The sequence below is a fragment of the Populus alba genome, chromosome 11, assembly GCF_005239225.2.
Source record: "Populus alba chromosome 11, ASM523922v2, whole genome shotgun sequence".
NCBI classification, from domain to species: Eukaryota; Viridiplantae; Streptophyta; class Magnoliopsida; order Malpighiales; family Salicaceae; genus Populus; species Populus alba.
Genome location: NC_133294.1, coordinates 12,255,874 through 12,272,463, shown reverse-complemented (window position 1 = coordinate 12,272,463; position 16,590 = coordinate 12,255,874). Strand labels below are relative to the sequence as shown.

At 28.3% G+C, this 16,590-nt stretch overlaps 1 protein-coding gene across 1 annotated transcript; it reads right to left on the bottom strand.

Annotated features, from left to right (window-relative positions):
- Positions 1-6,599: 6,599 nt before the first annotated feature.
- Positions 6,600-9,315, bottom strand: LOC118035371 (protein NOI4-like). The gene is made up of 3 exons (XM_035040925.2): positions 9,191-9,315; positions 7,750-7,935; positions 6,600-7,004 (listed from the first exon to the last, which is right to left on the bottom strand). Exons 1-3 carry the CDS (start codon positions 9,194-9,196, stop codon positions 6,960-6,962), a joined length of 237 nt encoding a protein of 78 aa, XP_034896816.1. The 5' UTR covers positions 9,197-9,315; the 3' UTR covers positions 6,600-6,959.
- Positions 9,316-16,590: the final 7,275 nt, after the last annotated feature.

Here is a 16,590-nt window from a genome sequence, read left to right as displayed (position 1 = left end):
ATGGTATTGTCACGAATTCATACCTTAGATCGAAAATTTCACGGGTTAAATATAATATCTTGATATTTTAAAAATTCTTCATTTATTATACATTAAACTTTTAACTTCCATGCATTTGTACTTTTTTTATAAGGTTATACATAACAAAAAATCTATATTACAAGTTAAAAAAAAACTAATAAGTTTATAAAATTAGTTGAATGCTTACTCATTGTTTTTTTTATTTTTATTAAAATAGTGAAAACCACCATTGAACATAAACACAACAAACAATACCCCCTAAACCAACACTTGTTGATTTTTCACCCTAAACGTCATTATTTCTTCAATTTTCCCCTTATTATGTATCTATTGAGAAATTAAATAAGAAAACCCATAAAAATCATCTCAACTCCACCTTTTTTCTCTATTAATAAACATATTTTTCTGAGTTGGTAAGAAAAAAGAAGAATTGGTAGGACTTCCATGAGTTTTTTCTTCAATTTCTCAAAACAATTCTAATAGAGAATCATATTAAAAAAATTCATATTATTTAGAATAAAAATCATAGAAATTTTTAGTTAAGAAGGATATTTGTTTTTCTACTTTAAGTTGAGGACTTTTTCCACTTAGCCTTATATATATATTAGCAAACATGCCTCAGTCCTTCGTATAATTTTATTAAAAATTTTAAAAGCTTAGGGTTAAATTAAATTAAAATAAAACTGATTCCAACAAACATTTATTTCATTCCTAGCAAAGATGTTCAAATGCAAGGGTATTCTTTTAAGTGTTATTGTGCTTGTTATAAGTAAATAATGAAAAATGGAAAATGCACATAAGTTTCATTTGAGATGAAAGTCATAATTTTTAATATAAGATTAACCAAATATATTGTTGTAACCTGATTTTAACCCTCTATTTTCTAAATATTTTCTAAAAATTAAAAAAAAAAAAAAAGTGTTTTCAGCCATTTGCATGTACATTTTATGATTTTTAATTTGTTTTAAAAATTAAAATTAAAATTAAAAAAAATATTTTTTAAACACATTGACACTGTTTTCATGATTTTAATATCTTTTTGAAAAAAACTTAAAACTCAAAAATATATTGTTGACATGTTTCTATTGTAACCAGCAATATATTTTTAACATGTTTCTATTGTAACCAGCATGTTAGTGAAATCCTAACATGAACACATCGATCAGCAACCAATTAACCATGTAGAAGAAGAAGACCTGAAACTTGAAGCGGTATGATCTATCTCTTGCATTATTGGTGAAGCTCACATGTAAACCCTTAGTTAAAAATATTATGGTGCTACAAAAGTATTGAAAAAGGTTAACCCAATAATAAAAATACGATATGTATATTATATATATATATATATAATTGGAATGAATTTTTATGGATTAAAACTTCAATGTAAGGTAAGTTGTAAAAATAGATTGAGATGGGATACTTAGGCAAACAAAAAATTTACTTGAATTGCAATATAATGGTAGTATTGTAAATATAAATTATAAGGGGCATGTAAATAGCTTTCTTGGCTTCTCAAGGAAGCCAAAAGCTTTTGAACAATTGAGAAGAAGGGGGTAATGATTTCTTGATTTCTTTTTTATTTTCTTAAATTAAAACACTTAAAGAGAGGAAGTTTTAAGTATTTAGAGAAGCTTTTAAGGATTTAGGAAGGGATTTCAAGCTTTTAGTAAGGATTAAAAAACTACAAAACTAAGGTTTAGAGCTTGAAAAAAGTAGCGAGAGTGAGGAAGAATAAAGGAAATCCTTGTTAAATCATCCTTGTTTTAGTGTTATTCAGAGGTAAGAAACACTTTCACCTTGATTGATTTAAAGTTTTGGTATGATTTGAGAAGTGGATCATTTTAATATCATTATGAAAATTTGAATTTTGTATGTTATGTATGTAGATTATTGTTTTTATGTTCTGATGATGTCCTAGGCAATAATGAATGGGTTAAGTGATAATTAGAAGAAAATTTAAAAATGAAATAGTTGTTCTTGTGTAATGAGGGTTTTGGGCAGACTAGATCAAAGAGAAATTGGACTTGTTGGATCAATAGACTTATAAATCATGATAAATAGTGTTAAAGGAAGAATTTAATGAATGGGTAGTGAATTAATTTCCAAAATCCAAGGAAAAAAAAAAAGAAGCATACCCCTTCACTATTAGAATGTTTCGACCTAGTGTGTGAGCATAGAGTTTTGCATTTATTTGATGATATTATCATGCATTTTGGTGAGAATTATGTTCATTATATTGAAAATGAGTGAGAAACGTATTAATTATAGAAAATTTAGGAAAATTCATACTTATTGTGATGCAAATCAGCTCACAAACACCATCAACAATTCATTATATGTTCTAACTGGGTTAATTATAAGGTCCAAAGAAAAGGTATTGAAGGAAGCATTGAATAACCTTGTTTTACAAGTTTTAGCCAGGGATAACATAGGAGATCTATTGGAGCATCAAGATGAGACATTAGTCCATTTAATTCAAGTGCAAGAGAGGTCCAATCCAACCTTATTTAGGCTCTAAAATTTTGGTAAAAAGACTGCCAATTTTTCCCAAGCCTTATCTTTTATGATTCCTTATGTTTTATGGATTCCATATTAACTAAGAAGTCATTATAGTTTGTGGAAATATTAATTATTTTCTTTATGTATTAAGGTTTTATATTTAAATTGGTTTCCATTTCAGATTAGGAAAGTATGCAACAATCTATGCTTGAAGAGGAAACAAAATGGCAACAACTTCTCCTCCAAAAAAAGGAAGTAAGAGGTAACAAGTTTTCCTTGTTTTCAAGGAAAATAGTGACAACAACAAGATTCTACATAAAACCTTGTTTCATATTTATTTAGTTTTTCTTTTCTTCTTCTTCTCTCATGGCAGCAAAGATAAGTTATTCTCATGGGTTTTATTTATATTATAACTTATATTTTGGCTATCTAATGGGGGCAACATCTTTGTCATTGTTTTTAATAGGCTTAGTTTGTATTGGATTTGAGTTTGATTAATTAGCTAAGACCAAAGGCTTGATTAGGCTTAATTAATAATTAGTACTCAGATATGGCCCAAAGCTTGTTTGGGTCCATACATTTAGGTTTATTAGTATATGTTTTAGGTTAGTTTTGTAAATGGATCAATTTAGTCCAAAAAAGTACATCTATTTTATTTTTAAAAGTATAAATATTCTTTGTAAGGAAAAAAATATTCAGACATGATAATGCTATTGCTACCAGATTTATTCAGCTTGTGTGAGAGAGATTCTCACATTGTTTGGTTCTATGATGAATTAAATTGACTTTATAAAAAAATAATTGGCTTCATGACATTTTCCTTATACTTCTCATTCACAAATTGGTATTTGTAGGGTGGAGGTTCTTATTCTAATAGTGTTAATGCCTTATGAAAAGTTTTCATTGTATCACACTTCTATTAGACTTGTTTTGGCTTTTCAAGATTTATTGACAATCTAGTTGGGGTTGTGTGACCATAAGATCACGAGGTTCATATTAGTTGGTATCAGAACTAGGCTCTGAAATCAAGTTATATCTTTTTAAAAACTTTGTTTTCTTTATGTTTCATAAGTTTAGTTGTGTTTTTCACTCTTCTTCTTTTTGTGTTTTAGAATCTTAGTACCAGAAAAAAAAAATATTATTGTTTCATTTTGTTACCATCTCTAAATATAGTAACATAAAAAGTAAAAAAAAAAAAAAAGGGAGAATAGATGTTATTCAAGCTAGTTTCAATTTTATCATGAAAACATAAACAATAAAGAAACCAAATAAAGCCATCTTGAAATCACCTCAAAGTCGATATATTAGTTATTTAAGGTGAAGTCACACTATATATTAAATTTGGGCTCTTTCTGATATTGTTTTATTAGGGTTTCAATTCTTAGTTAAATTTTATCGCAAATTGATCATATACAGGTTTTCGATACTTGGGTATAAGAAAGAAATCTATAAACTTAAATCATGAGGTTTGCATGTGATCGATCACGTGGTCACGCAACCCACAACAAGATTAACAACGAATCTTAAAAAGTCAAACCAGGTTTGATAAGAGCATGACATGTGACACAATGAAGACATATCTTATGACACCAATATTATTGGAATAATAATCCTCACCCTATGAATACCAATTCACGAACGAGAAGTACAAGGAAGATGCCACAAAATCAGTTAATCTTTGATAAGTCAATTTAGCTCATTAAAGAACTAAAAAATACAAGAATCTCTCTCACACAAGCTGAATAAATTTGGTTGCAATAGTATTATCATGTTTGAATATTTTATTCTTACAAATAGTATTTAAACTCTTAAAAATAAAAACTCTAATGGATATACCCTTGTGGGCTAAATTGACCTACTTACAAAACTGATCCAAACCTATATTAATAAACCCAAATGTATGAACCCAAATAGAGCTATAGCTTAGAACTAATTATTAATTAAGCTTAAACAAGTCTCGGGTCTTAGCTAATTAATCAAGCCCAAGACCAATATAAACTAAGCTTTTTATAAACAATAGCAAGGTTATTGGCCCCATTAGATAGTCTAAATAGAAGTTATAACAAAAATAAAACCCATGAGAATAAATTATCATTGATGTTGTGAGAGAATAAGAAGAAAAGAAACAAAATAAATATGAAACAAGACTTTATATAGAACCTTGTTGTTGCCACTATTTTCCTTGAAAACAAGGAAAACTTATTACCTGTTACTTCCTTATTTTGGATGAGAAGTTATTGCCACTTTGTTTCCTCTTCAAGCAAGGACTTCTTTGTTTTCTTTGTTGCATACTTTTCTAATCTAACATGGAAACCAATAAATATAAAATCCTAATAAATAAAAGAAATAATTAATTTTATCACAAACCATAGACTCTCCACAATTAATATGGAATCATAAAACATATGGAATCATAAAAGACAAGGCTAGCTGAAACTTGAGGAAAATTGACAACCTTGTTATTGAAATTTTAAGGCCCAAATAAGGTTAAATTGGACCCCTCTTGCTCTTGAATTAAATGGATGAAAGCCTCCTCTTGATGCTCCAATAGATCTCCTATATTAGCCTTAGTCGAAACCTATAAAATAACTCATTTAATGTTTCCTTCAATACCTTTGCTTTGGACCTTGTAATTAGTCCAACTGGAACATGCAATATGTCTTTGATGGTGTTTTTGGGCTGATCCGATCCGCTTCATCTTTGTTAGAAGCATAATTTGTCCATTTGCCAAATAAATAGGGGATTAAGATGGTTGATTTAATTGACACAGAAATTGTATCAAATTGTGTTAAATGAAATAAGCGAAGTATAAATAAGAATTGAATTGCATGAAAAAACGAAAGTAAAATTCATATTTCCTTTATGAAATACTCGACCTAGGATATTTTTAAAAAATACAAATTGAGTTATTTAATCTGGTAGAAAATTTATGCTTGAATATATTAATAAGAATACCTAAGGGGTGAGGGAAATGAAAATTTGTTGGAAAATTTTGAATACTAAAATATAGTGCCATTATAGACCATATTTGGCCAAAAGGAGAAGAGTCAATTCTATTTGATTTCTTGTTTAAATAAAGTTAAAATGGATGAAAAAGAAAAGAGTGTGTGTGTATATATATATATAAGGAACTTTTAAAAAGTTGGACAAAAGTAAAACTTTTGGAATAATTTTTCAATAGTGTTCATGTTATGATGATGTTTGTATTTATATCATATCAGGAGAAACTGCGGGTTCAAGATAGCAGTAATGGACTATATCAAGAGCTAAGACACCATGTAAATGTTTTGCTCAACCACCATTTAAATTGTTAAAAGTTCTTGTTAAATAACTATAATTTCTTCGTATGTTTTTTTTTTTTTTTTTGTCAAACAAATTTCAATGGTTGTTGATGCAGTAAATGATGCAACAAGCCGGGGGGCAATTCAAAAGGCAGCCTTCGAATCCACAGCCCTGGTCGTTGCTAGTGTTCGTCAAGTTTACCTGCTAGTGTCCATCTAGAGTTTAGATTGGGCATGCTGCAGAGTAGTTGTAGGAAAATGCAAGTTGAGCATCTGTTGGGGAACGACCTCTTTGAAATTCTTTTGATAATGGAATTATACATGTATATCTTTTAGATGGTTTTTGCTGTTTTTCAGGCAATCTTTGGCCTTGAGCAAGGTCTGCAGGTGCTTTCTTTCCTTATTCTCTTCAAATTGTCTGGGACTCAAACTCGACCTTCTTCTTTAGAGTAAATATGCTGGTGCCATGTGCTTTCACTTGGGTCTTGAACTTTTCTTGCATTTACACCATCGGCCGCCTCCAGTTGCAGCCATTTGGAAATGAGACTGCCTTCTATAAAAAGCAACACCACAATTGCCTATGGGGCCAGTTAACCAGTACTGCAGATATAACCCTAATGCCATCATTAGAGTGTGCTCCTTTTGGAAATGAGGAATGACCAAAGTTGTCCCAGTGTTTAAGAACAAGAAGGCGTTGAAGAATTTCCTAATAATTTAGAGCCTAGCTAACAAGATCTAAAATGATTCAGTTTTCTTGAATAGTATTTAGTTATTATTCAGAGACAGAAAGTGTGTGTCTTTTTGCATTGAAAGTTCAGCAATTCATTCCAAAACTATCTTGAAAACATTCTTTAACCAAACATGTTTGCTTTTTGCCTCTTCCCCATGTAACACTAATCAATCACAACCTTGGTGGCTTTTCTTTACTCACCAAAATGATTGAAAGCAAGGAGAAGAAAACATATCGGTGCATGATAGATACAATTATTGTGTATTTGCTCATTCCACCCCACCATAACTCAGTTTTACATCACGAAAAAAAATAAAAATCCAGCAGTAATCATCCTACAGCTCCTATCATCTTTAGTAAATATATTGTGGGGACATAGATAGTTAAACATACACTTCGGTTGAAGCCCTTATGTTGGAAAGACATCGTCAAGACTCCACATGCGGACTTTGGATGCAGCAAAACCATTTTTTCTGAAAATCAGTAAATTATCCATGTTAAAATGGAAAACATAACACCCATGAATTTATGAGATAGAAAAGATTGTGGCCGGCCATGAGTTTGTTGTGACATTTCTGTGCTGTTTAGAAGGAACTTAAACTGCAAAACTAAATAATGTCTCACAATATTTATTATCAGTCCATTTCCACCCATCTAAATGGACTTTCACAATGGTGTGTCATGAATTACAATTGATTAGAAGATAGCCACATCCATGTGGAAAAGAAGACCAGACCAGAAAGTTCCGTGTTCTATCCTCTCACAAAATCTCTGAGCAGAAATCGCTGGCTCAGATGACATGGTTAGACTATCTGACCCTTTCCCCAGCATTTTTTAAGGCCATAAATCTGCAACTTTACTTCTGTAAAAGCTAAATGATATCCTTCTATTTATAATGCAAAATGATATCCACAATATCACTGGCCACAGGTGAAAACTCAACAAAAATCAATCCAATGATAGGCTGCATCAATTTTTTTCCCTCTGTTTTGTTCAATATTGATCAAGGTCTCTTAAGTTGTTGACATCAATAGTAAAACCCACACACTTGAAAATTAACATGCACACAAGCATAGAAACATAGCCCATTTAAGCAAGATGATACACGTTACTGGGAAAAGATCATGCTATCTTGGCTGGCTAATGTATGTGTCATTTGCAAGACACATGCCTTCCCTGCTAAAAAAGCATTATGTGATGGGGAAAAAAAAAACTTACAGGCTGAGATTTGGCAGGATTTAATCCAGGCTTAACATGAGAATCAACAACCTTTCCTGGTGATTCCGGTTGGCCACCTGTCTTCTTCTCATCCCTTGCCTTGTTAAAAATTACAGTGAATCCCTCAGCTGATGCAGGATCATTGACATCCCATTCACCAAATTTTGGCAGTGGCCGACCTGTGTCCTGTAGACAAGAAAGAAATGAAGAGAGCAGCCATCAAGATTCTGAGAGCTGTATAAATCAGGGAAGAGCCGTACATCGAGCAGCAGTGATTTTTCACTTAACAACAAAAACTACAAAGATTTAGAATTATGAGAACAGATATTCAGTACAGCAACATCATACTTTCACTGTGGTCCAATTGAGTTAAAAAAGGAGCTCAACAAATAACAAGGACAACCAAAAAAATCATACAAACCATGTGCACTAGTTCTACAGAAATAATTAACCAGAACTGAAAACACAGTAATAAATTTAAACCTAAAGCAGAAATCTCATCTGATACAGAGGAAACCACAAATATATTAAATCAGAATTGAAATGATCTAGTGTACCATCACATATGCAGGGGTAGAAGAAGCTTAACAGCAAGCATTTATAATTCTTAATGCACATAGCCATAAACAGAGGCAACGCCACTATATAACTAGGATTAAGAAATCTATGATCCAATAAATGGAGCTCAAACAAGCCATTAAATTCCTGAAAAGCATAATGCAGAGACTAGCATGTATGAGATAAAAATGGCGTAGTTTCTTAAGCTATGCTAACATATTCAACTCATCAACTTCACTTTCAAGGATCTAGTCGCTTCAGCTTCCCAATCATATGCTTGTTCATGTTAGCGAGATAATTAATTCTCTTCATTATAAAATGACATTTTCTTGATTCTCACAAGCACAAAAGGGTCTAAAAACACCCCGTAATGAAAGAATTGCATAACATTTTTTAGTTGTAAGATACCAATAGCTTTTCCAGCTCCTAAATCTATGAGCGCTCCTAGCAAGCTCTTAATAACTAACACGGATCATCAAAGAGAAGCAAAAAAAGATAATTTTCCAAATAGAAATCACTTCGTCCATAAAAAACATGTAAAGTTCATTAATTAAAATTCATAAATATAAAATTAACGGGAAAAAAAAAAAAGAAAAAAAAAAGACTGCTCTAACCATTAAATAACATTTCCTAAACAGTGGTAAAAAAAAACCCACAAAATAAGAAACCAAAATCAAATCAACATAATTCATGAAGTAAAAAAGAAAGAACATTTGTAATCAGCAGCAAAAGCCAAACCATAAAAAAATCTGATACAGATAAAAAAAAACCCAGCAAAAGTACAATTAAACAAAAAAGAATAAAAATAGAAACTTTAATACACTCACACACAATAATCGGTATGCATATAGGGGATATAGACTATTATACAGAAACTACATACCGACATGAATTCTAGAGAGAGACTTTCAGGTGAAGCAGGGAATCGATTAAGAGAGAGAGAGAGACAGAGTGTGCCTTTTGGAGAGAGAGACAGTGTGAAATGGGCTTTAAATGGGCCTGTCTGTATTCTATCATGAAGGGTATCAACTGTTTATTTGTAATACTAACGGCAATGCTAATGGTGCCGTTACTCTATCGTCATCAACAACGTGGCAAGAGTGTTGATAACGGAACGGGTACTGAGCTGGCAAACAGCGTAATTGGGAGAGATGGTGCGCTACGTCAATCTGTACGGTAAAGGCCGCCCAACATCTTTTAAGTAATGGTTATTTTTGTATTTTAAAAATATTTTTAAAAAAATTAAAATATTTACTTTTTTTTATTTAATTTAATATTTTTTTTGGTATATTTAAATCATTTTGATGTGTTGATATTAAAAATTTTTTAAAAAAATAAAAAAATATTATTTTTATATATTTCTAAGTTAAAAGCACTTTGAAAAGAAACTGCAACCACACTCTCAAACAAAAATTATTTTGTCTCGTGTTAGTTTGTTTTTTATTTTTAAAAGTATTTTAAAAAAATTAAAAATATATATATTAATTATTTTATTTTATTTTTTAAAATTATTTTAATATGCTAATGTTAAAAATATATTTTTAAAAAAATAAAAAAATATATTATTTTGATATAAATAAAAATAACTTTAAAAAATAACCATCACAATAATACCAAATAAACTCTTATCAAAAAAAGTTGGCAGGTTGAATTTTAAGTTATTTTTTTTATGTAAGATAAGAAAGTGTTAGTATTGTGAATGTAATTTTTATACCATGAAAACTTTTAATTGGGAATTAGAAAGCTAACAAGTGTGTTTAACAAAAATATAATGAAAATTAAGGAAACTAATAAACCATAAAAAAAGTTATTAACACTAACTAGGAACTAAAACGAAAAGTTAAAAAATAGAAGCATGTGATGATATTTGATCTCGCGATGTTTAGTTTTTTAATTTTTTTTATTTAATTATATGATAATAAAAATAAATTTTCATTACAAATGTAATAATTTTAAATTTTGTAGACAAAAATGTAATTGTAAATATATTTTTTTACTAATATTTTTTTAATATACATATCAATAAATCAATTACTAACATTATCATGGAAAAAAAATAATATTATTTAAAAGTAATGACATGTTGGATAATTATTTAAGCATCATCTAAATAATTTTATTTTAAAACAATTAATTTAACAAATAAAAAAAAAAAAAAAACTTGAAGGTTAAGCATGTATGGGCTGGACATGCACACCTCCTGCCTAACATGAAAATTCAAGTCGCATGCCTTGCTTTTTTATTTTATTTTATTTTTTATTAAAAAGGTGCATGTAGTCCACCTTAATTTGTTTTTCTAAATTTGGAGAAAAATATATACAATAAATATTTTTTAAATAAATTTTTCATGTGCATTTAAAAAATTATGCATATTAGATTCATATATGCCTATCAAGAAATCAATTGCTAATCTTACCATGAAAAATACTAATATTATTTTAAAATAATGACATGTTTGATAATTATTTAAACATCATTTAAATAACTTTATTTTAAAACAATTAACTTAACAAATAAGAAAAGAAAAGAAAACAATATAAAAAAAAATTTGAAAATCAGGTGTCCATTGGCTAGACATGTGCACCTGTCCCTCATGAAAGTCAAAGCTCACATATCTTGCTCTTTATTTTATTTTATTTGTTAAAAGGATACTATCATCAACCCTAATTTCTTTTTCAAAATTTGGAGAAAAAGGTATATAAAAAACTTACAATGAATATTTCATATGCATTTTAAAAATTATGCATATTAGATTCATATATACTTATTATGAAATCAATTGCTAATATTACCATGGAAAAAACTAATATTATTTAAAAATAATTACATATTGGATAATTATTTAAACATCATTTAAAAAATTTTATTTTAAAAGAATTAATTAACAAATAAGAAAAGAGGATAAAATCCAACTATTCAATAACTTTCTCTCTCTTAGAGATTTTTTGATAACTTTCTTTATTTTTTATTAACATCTAAAGATTGAAATGTAAAACAAATAAAATTTAAGGCTAAAATAAAAAATAAAATAGATGAAATATAATAAAATATTAAAATTGAGGGACCAAAGTATAGATTTACACACTTATTGAATAGTATAAATAGAGAAAAGACTAACAATTACTAGTAATTTTAATTTTGGTTAATGCTCTTTTAATTTTGTACTTCTCAACAACTATAAACTTTTTGATGCAAAATCAACATGCACGAAATCCCGAAATAATTTCCAACACCCGAGGCATGTGTAAACACAAAAATCTAAAGAGAACAAAGAATATAAGACAACACAAATAATTCCAAGGGCCAAATTGAAAGAATTTGTAGCTTGAAGATTTTTTTTTTAAAAAAAAAGAAGCTCCAGGGACCAAGAAGGAAATCAAACAATGCTACATTGCTTATGAATAAAAAAACAGTGATGCTACAGAAAAATATAGACCACACGATGCTACATGATTATTTTTAAAATCATCTTTCTTTTCTATTTAATTAAAATAAATATTCATAAAAATTTTAATGATTTAAATTCCAGGGAAAAATATGTATTTCTCTTGCCAAAAGTTTTTTTTTTTTTTTAACAAAACCATGATTTTGTTTTATTAACAAGATGATTATTTGAAAAAAGGGATTTAGATTAAGTAGGAAAATATATATTTCTTTAACCAAAAATTCTTTTTCGTTATTCATTTACTTATTTTTAGTTTTGATGAAAATGTAGTTTTTTTATTTATTAGAAGCATGATATTTTAAATAATAACTCATCATTATCTATAAAATAATTTTAAATTAAGATATAAAAAATTGTTTTAACTATTTTTATGCTACAATACTATATGAAAAATAGAAGAATAAATAATTATAAAAATATATAAAAATAATAAATAATAAAATATATAATTTACTCATATGGAATATCCATGTGCTATTTGAAAAAAAAAATGCACATATTAGTTTTATATATAATTATAGAAGATAAAAAAAACTCAAGTCTAAAACTCAAATCTTATTTAAAAGGCATGAAATAATTAAATAATTTTTAAATATTATTGTAATTATTCATCTAATTATAATTTAATTTTTAGATATAAAAAATTTATTTAAAAAAAGAGGATGTTCTAGAGAACAAGCCTTTCACCACATACTCGGCTTTAACAATAAAGGTTAAGCACATCTTAGGTTTTGAAGTCCATGCTTGCTTACATGTGCTTTTGAGCTGTAGCCAAATTTTTTAAAAAAAGGTAGGGAACAAGGTGTTGTTCCTCAATAATAATTTTGTATTGGAGTCCTCATTTTTTGATATTAAAAACTAAATTTTTAATTTTTTTTTAACCCAAAAATATGAAGGAAGAAAAAAACATCTTATAGACCTTTCAAACACACATTTTAATAAAATATATTTTAATTAGTTTAAAAACTCAAAATCAAATCAAAAACTTTTTAAAGCCCTATCTTTTTTTTTTTTCAAACTCATTAAAAATATAAACTATCTTCATTAAGTTTTTTTTTTAATGAATTTATAAATACCAAAATTAAAGTTATAAATAGCTAGAATTTGATAACCCGAGAGTTTATCTCTCATCTTTTTTTTTTTTCCCTCACAACATACTCTTTCATTCCTTAAAAGCTAGGAATTGAAATATTAAATAAATATATTATTATGAATAAAAGCTTAGAATGTCATGTAATTTGAATAGTAAAGATAAAAAAGTTTTTTTTTTTCAATTTCAATCATAGTTATTTTAATTATTATTGTTTTACCTAAACTCTATAATTGCAACCGGTAACAATCTTTTCCACATTGAATATGCAAGAGCTTGTAATGCGAAACAAAACCCAACATATAAAACCATGAAAAATATAATCTAGAAGGACTAAAATGGGAATAAATGAAGTCTATTGATTAAAGTGCAAATAATTAATAACTTCAAGGACCTAAATGAAAACAAAATGCGTATGAATTGTGGGATGAACAATTTGATGTGAGAGCATAAACAATGTGATTAATTATAATAAAACTCTATGCTCTAGTTTATAGTTAAATAAGGACTGCTCCTTTTGCTTAAACCATCCATGTCTTGTAGAATTTTTTATTTATTTTTCTTATTTTGTTCATAACAGATCAAAGTCTTAGATTTCAATTTTGATGAACAGATTTAATTAGAAAATTATTACCCTTCCGGAGGGAGGAGGGAGGTCCCAGTTTAATAAAGCTAACAAGTAAAACAAGTAAATATGGATTGATGAAACTATCTTAGTAAATATACCAGTGGTAAAAGTTTAGGATCAAAATGTTTGTTTTTCTTGTAATCTCAATTTTAAGTCTTGTGATTACTAATATAATGGTCACTAAAAACTTATATTGTCATTAATTTCAGAACTTGTAGAATTAATCGAGGTACGCAAAAGATAACTCGAATATTTATATTAATAAAAAAAAATATGAATAGATGAAATAACCAAAAGCTATAAACAACTTCATGATCAAATAAGTTACATGTATTAATATTATAAATAAATTCTTGAATGTCCTCTAATCTACAAACAGTTTTATGGTATCCATTAATTTTCAAATTCTTTGTATTTTTTTGTAAGAAAAAAACTTCCATAAGTTATAAAGTTATTACAAAGACTTTCGTCCACATGTCCCATCATATTTGATGTCTTTATTTTATTTAAATCATCAAGATGTTTCCACAATAACAATGTCGTAAGAGTGATTTTCTTCTTCTTCTTTTTTCCAACTTCAGACAACATATTTGTGTCATAAAAAACATTTTCAATGTGTTTTGGTTAGTTGTTATGAGACAGAGATTAATTTTTTTTATAAACATAACTGGATGATGTAAGAGATCCCCTCACATGAATATGTAACAGATTCTCAAGAATCTGTGACAATTTATTTTTTATTTTGTCCTCTTTTGATTTAGGATTTGTCGAATAGCTATAAAAGAAGCAACTGGGATGGCCAGGATTGATCTTTGAAGCGAATCAACAGTGGTAAGCCTTTAACAATAATTGATTTTTTTAAGATTGTAATAACAGTGGTTTTTAAAATATATTTTATTTAAAAATATATTAAAATAATTTTTTTTTGATATCAACATATCAAAACAATTTAAAATCAAATAAAAATAATTTAAAATTTTTAAAAAGAAGAACGATGGCTAGTGCTTAATAATTGGAACCCATCTTTGACTTATACGACAACGTTGAATGGGGTAGAAATGGTCAATCTACAGTCCAGTTTCATGAATCATATTTTTTACTTATAATTTGAATATCAAATTTGTCATTAGAATTCTATAAATTCAAGGATAGAAGCATTGTAGAGCATGGAAAAACTCCTTCAACTTCGGGATTTTTTCATCGGGAGTCCTGACCACTTCTAATTGATCACTATAAATCTTTTATTCTTTCAATTGAGCCCTTATTCTTGTTAATTCCAATTCTATAAAAAGTACAAGTATTTTAATTTTGCCCTTATCAATTTTACTCCTTCCTCAATTTAAACTAGACTCATAATTTAAAGTTGGTGGTCTTTTTACCCAAGGACTTCTAACAAGCCCAATTTAGTAATAACAAAGAGAACTATGCTCAATACTTCTCAAACTTATCCTAAGTTGACATTGAACCAGCTAAAAGAAAATAAAAGAAAAAGGATCTTTTCTTTAAGTGCAGCGGCAAATGCTACACATAAATGTGGGCGCCTATAGTTATTTTTTATAGAAGAGGATGATATAGTTGAAGGCGAAGAGGTTGTTTCAGGTATGGGAATCTAATTGATTTAGTGGAGGTAAAAGATCTAAATGAAGTAGAAATTTCACTCCATGCCATGATTGAGGTCACAAATTAATTGTTGGTTCTCCCTAAATTGCCTTTTCCTTTTGAAAATATAAAAAAAAAATAAAAAAGAAAAAGATCGGTAACTTGAAAAAAAAAAACAAGCCGAAAAGGATTTCAAATGCATAAAGGAACCAAGTTGGAGTTTTGGACAAAATTAGAAGATCAATGGTATCCTATTATACCCAAGACTAAAAAAATAATGCACATTTAAAGTTGAATTAAATGATTATTGAACGGATATGCATAAAAATTAAGTCCAAGAAATAATTAAACTTTTAATAGGCCAATTTGATTTAATCATGAGCCCAATTAAAGGTTGAATTATGTTTAATAATTAATTTGGATAAAATTAAAAAATTTAATAAGATGTAAGGACTTAATTGGATTTTTAATCGGTCAAATTAAATTTATTATGGATTTAATTGGTGAAAGAATAAGTTTCGGAAGACTAATTTGAGATAAATTGAGAAGATTGAAATTTTAAATGACCAAATTTATTTTTTACAAGTCCATTGAGTGAAATCGGGGACAAAATTGCAAGAAAATCAAAGTATGAGATGAATTAAGGGTCAAATTGAAGAAATTCACAACCAAGAATCTTTTTGAAAAAATACTAAACTTCGGGAACTCAATTTAATTGAAACCATGAGTGAAATTGAAGAAATTAAAATTTTGATGGTGCATTAAAGATTAATTAAAAATATCCTAGACCAATGATCGTTTTATAAAAAGTGTAGAAATTGGAGGATTTAGTTAAAGAAGGCCAATGATGAAATTGCAGGGAATCTAAAAAATTAGAACTGATTGGGGGTTCCACTACAAAGTGCCAAGAGTTTAGGGACCAAATCAAAAAATCTAGTGATTTTAGAATTCATTGTCATGTTTCTCTAAACCTGAAAAGTTGTCTATAAAGCCCTTTTTCAAAGTCATTTAATGCACCACTCATGTCTTGAATAGAATGTAAAAGACACTATATGGTAAAGCTCAACCCGTATTACACCCCGAGCTTTATTCCTGCTAGTTTGCCATAAAAAAAAAACTACAAAAAAGGTGACCCAAAAAGACTAACTTGATCAGCCTTTGTAGTCTAGTTTCGCAAATTGTGATTGTGATTTTTGATCAACGATTGAGATCATTCTCATTTGAATTAAGGGTTAAGATTTATACTCAATAAAGACCAGATGTCCTTCTTTCACCTCCCTATAAATAAAGGTGGATTTTATGTAAGGAGGAGAGAGAAAAAGGGGGTGGAAAGTGAGAAAAAACTAGTCTTTAAACTGTTATTTACCTTCTACCCTCAAACCCAACATCAACTTTTTTCCAAATAGAAGACTTCCTTCATCGTTGCTCATCTTTTAAATAAAACACCCTTTATTTCCCATATCTCACTAAAAAAACACATGCTAGTCATTCTATAAGTCCAACAATACCAACTTCTACACC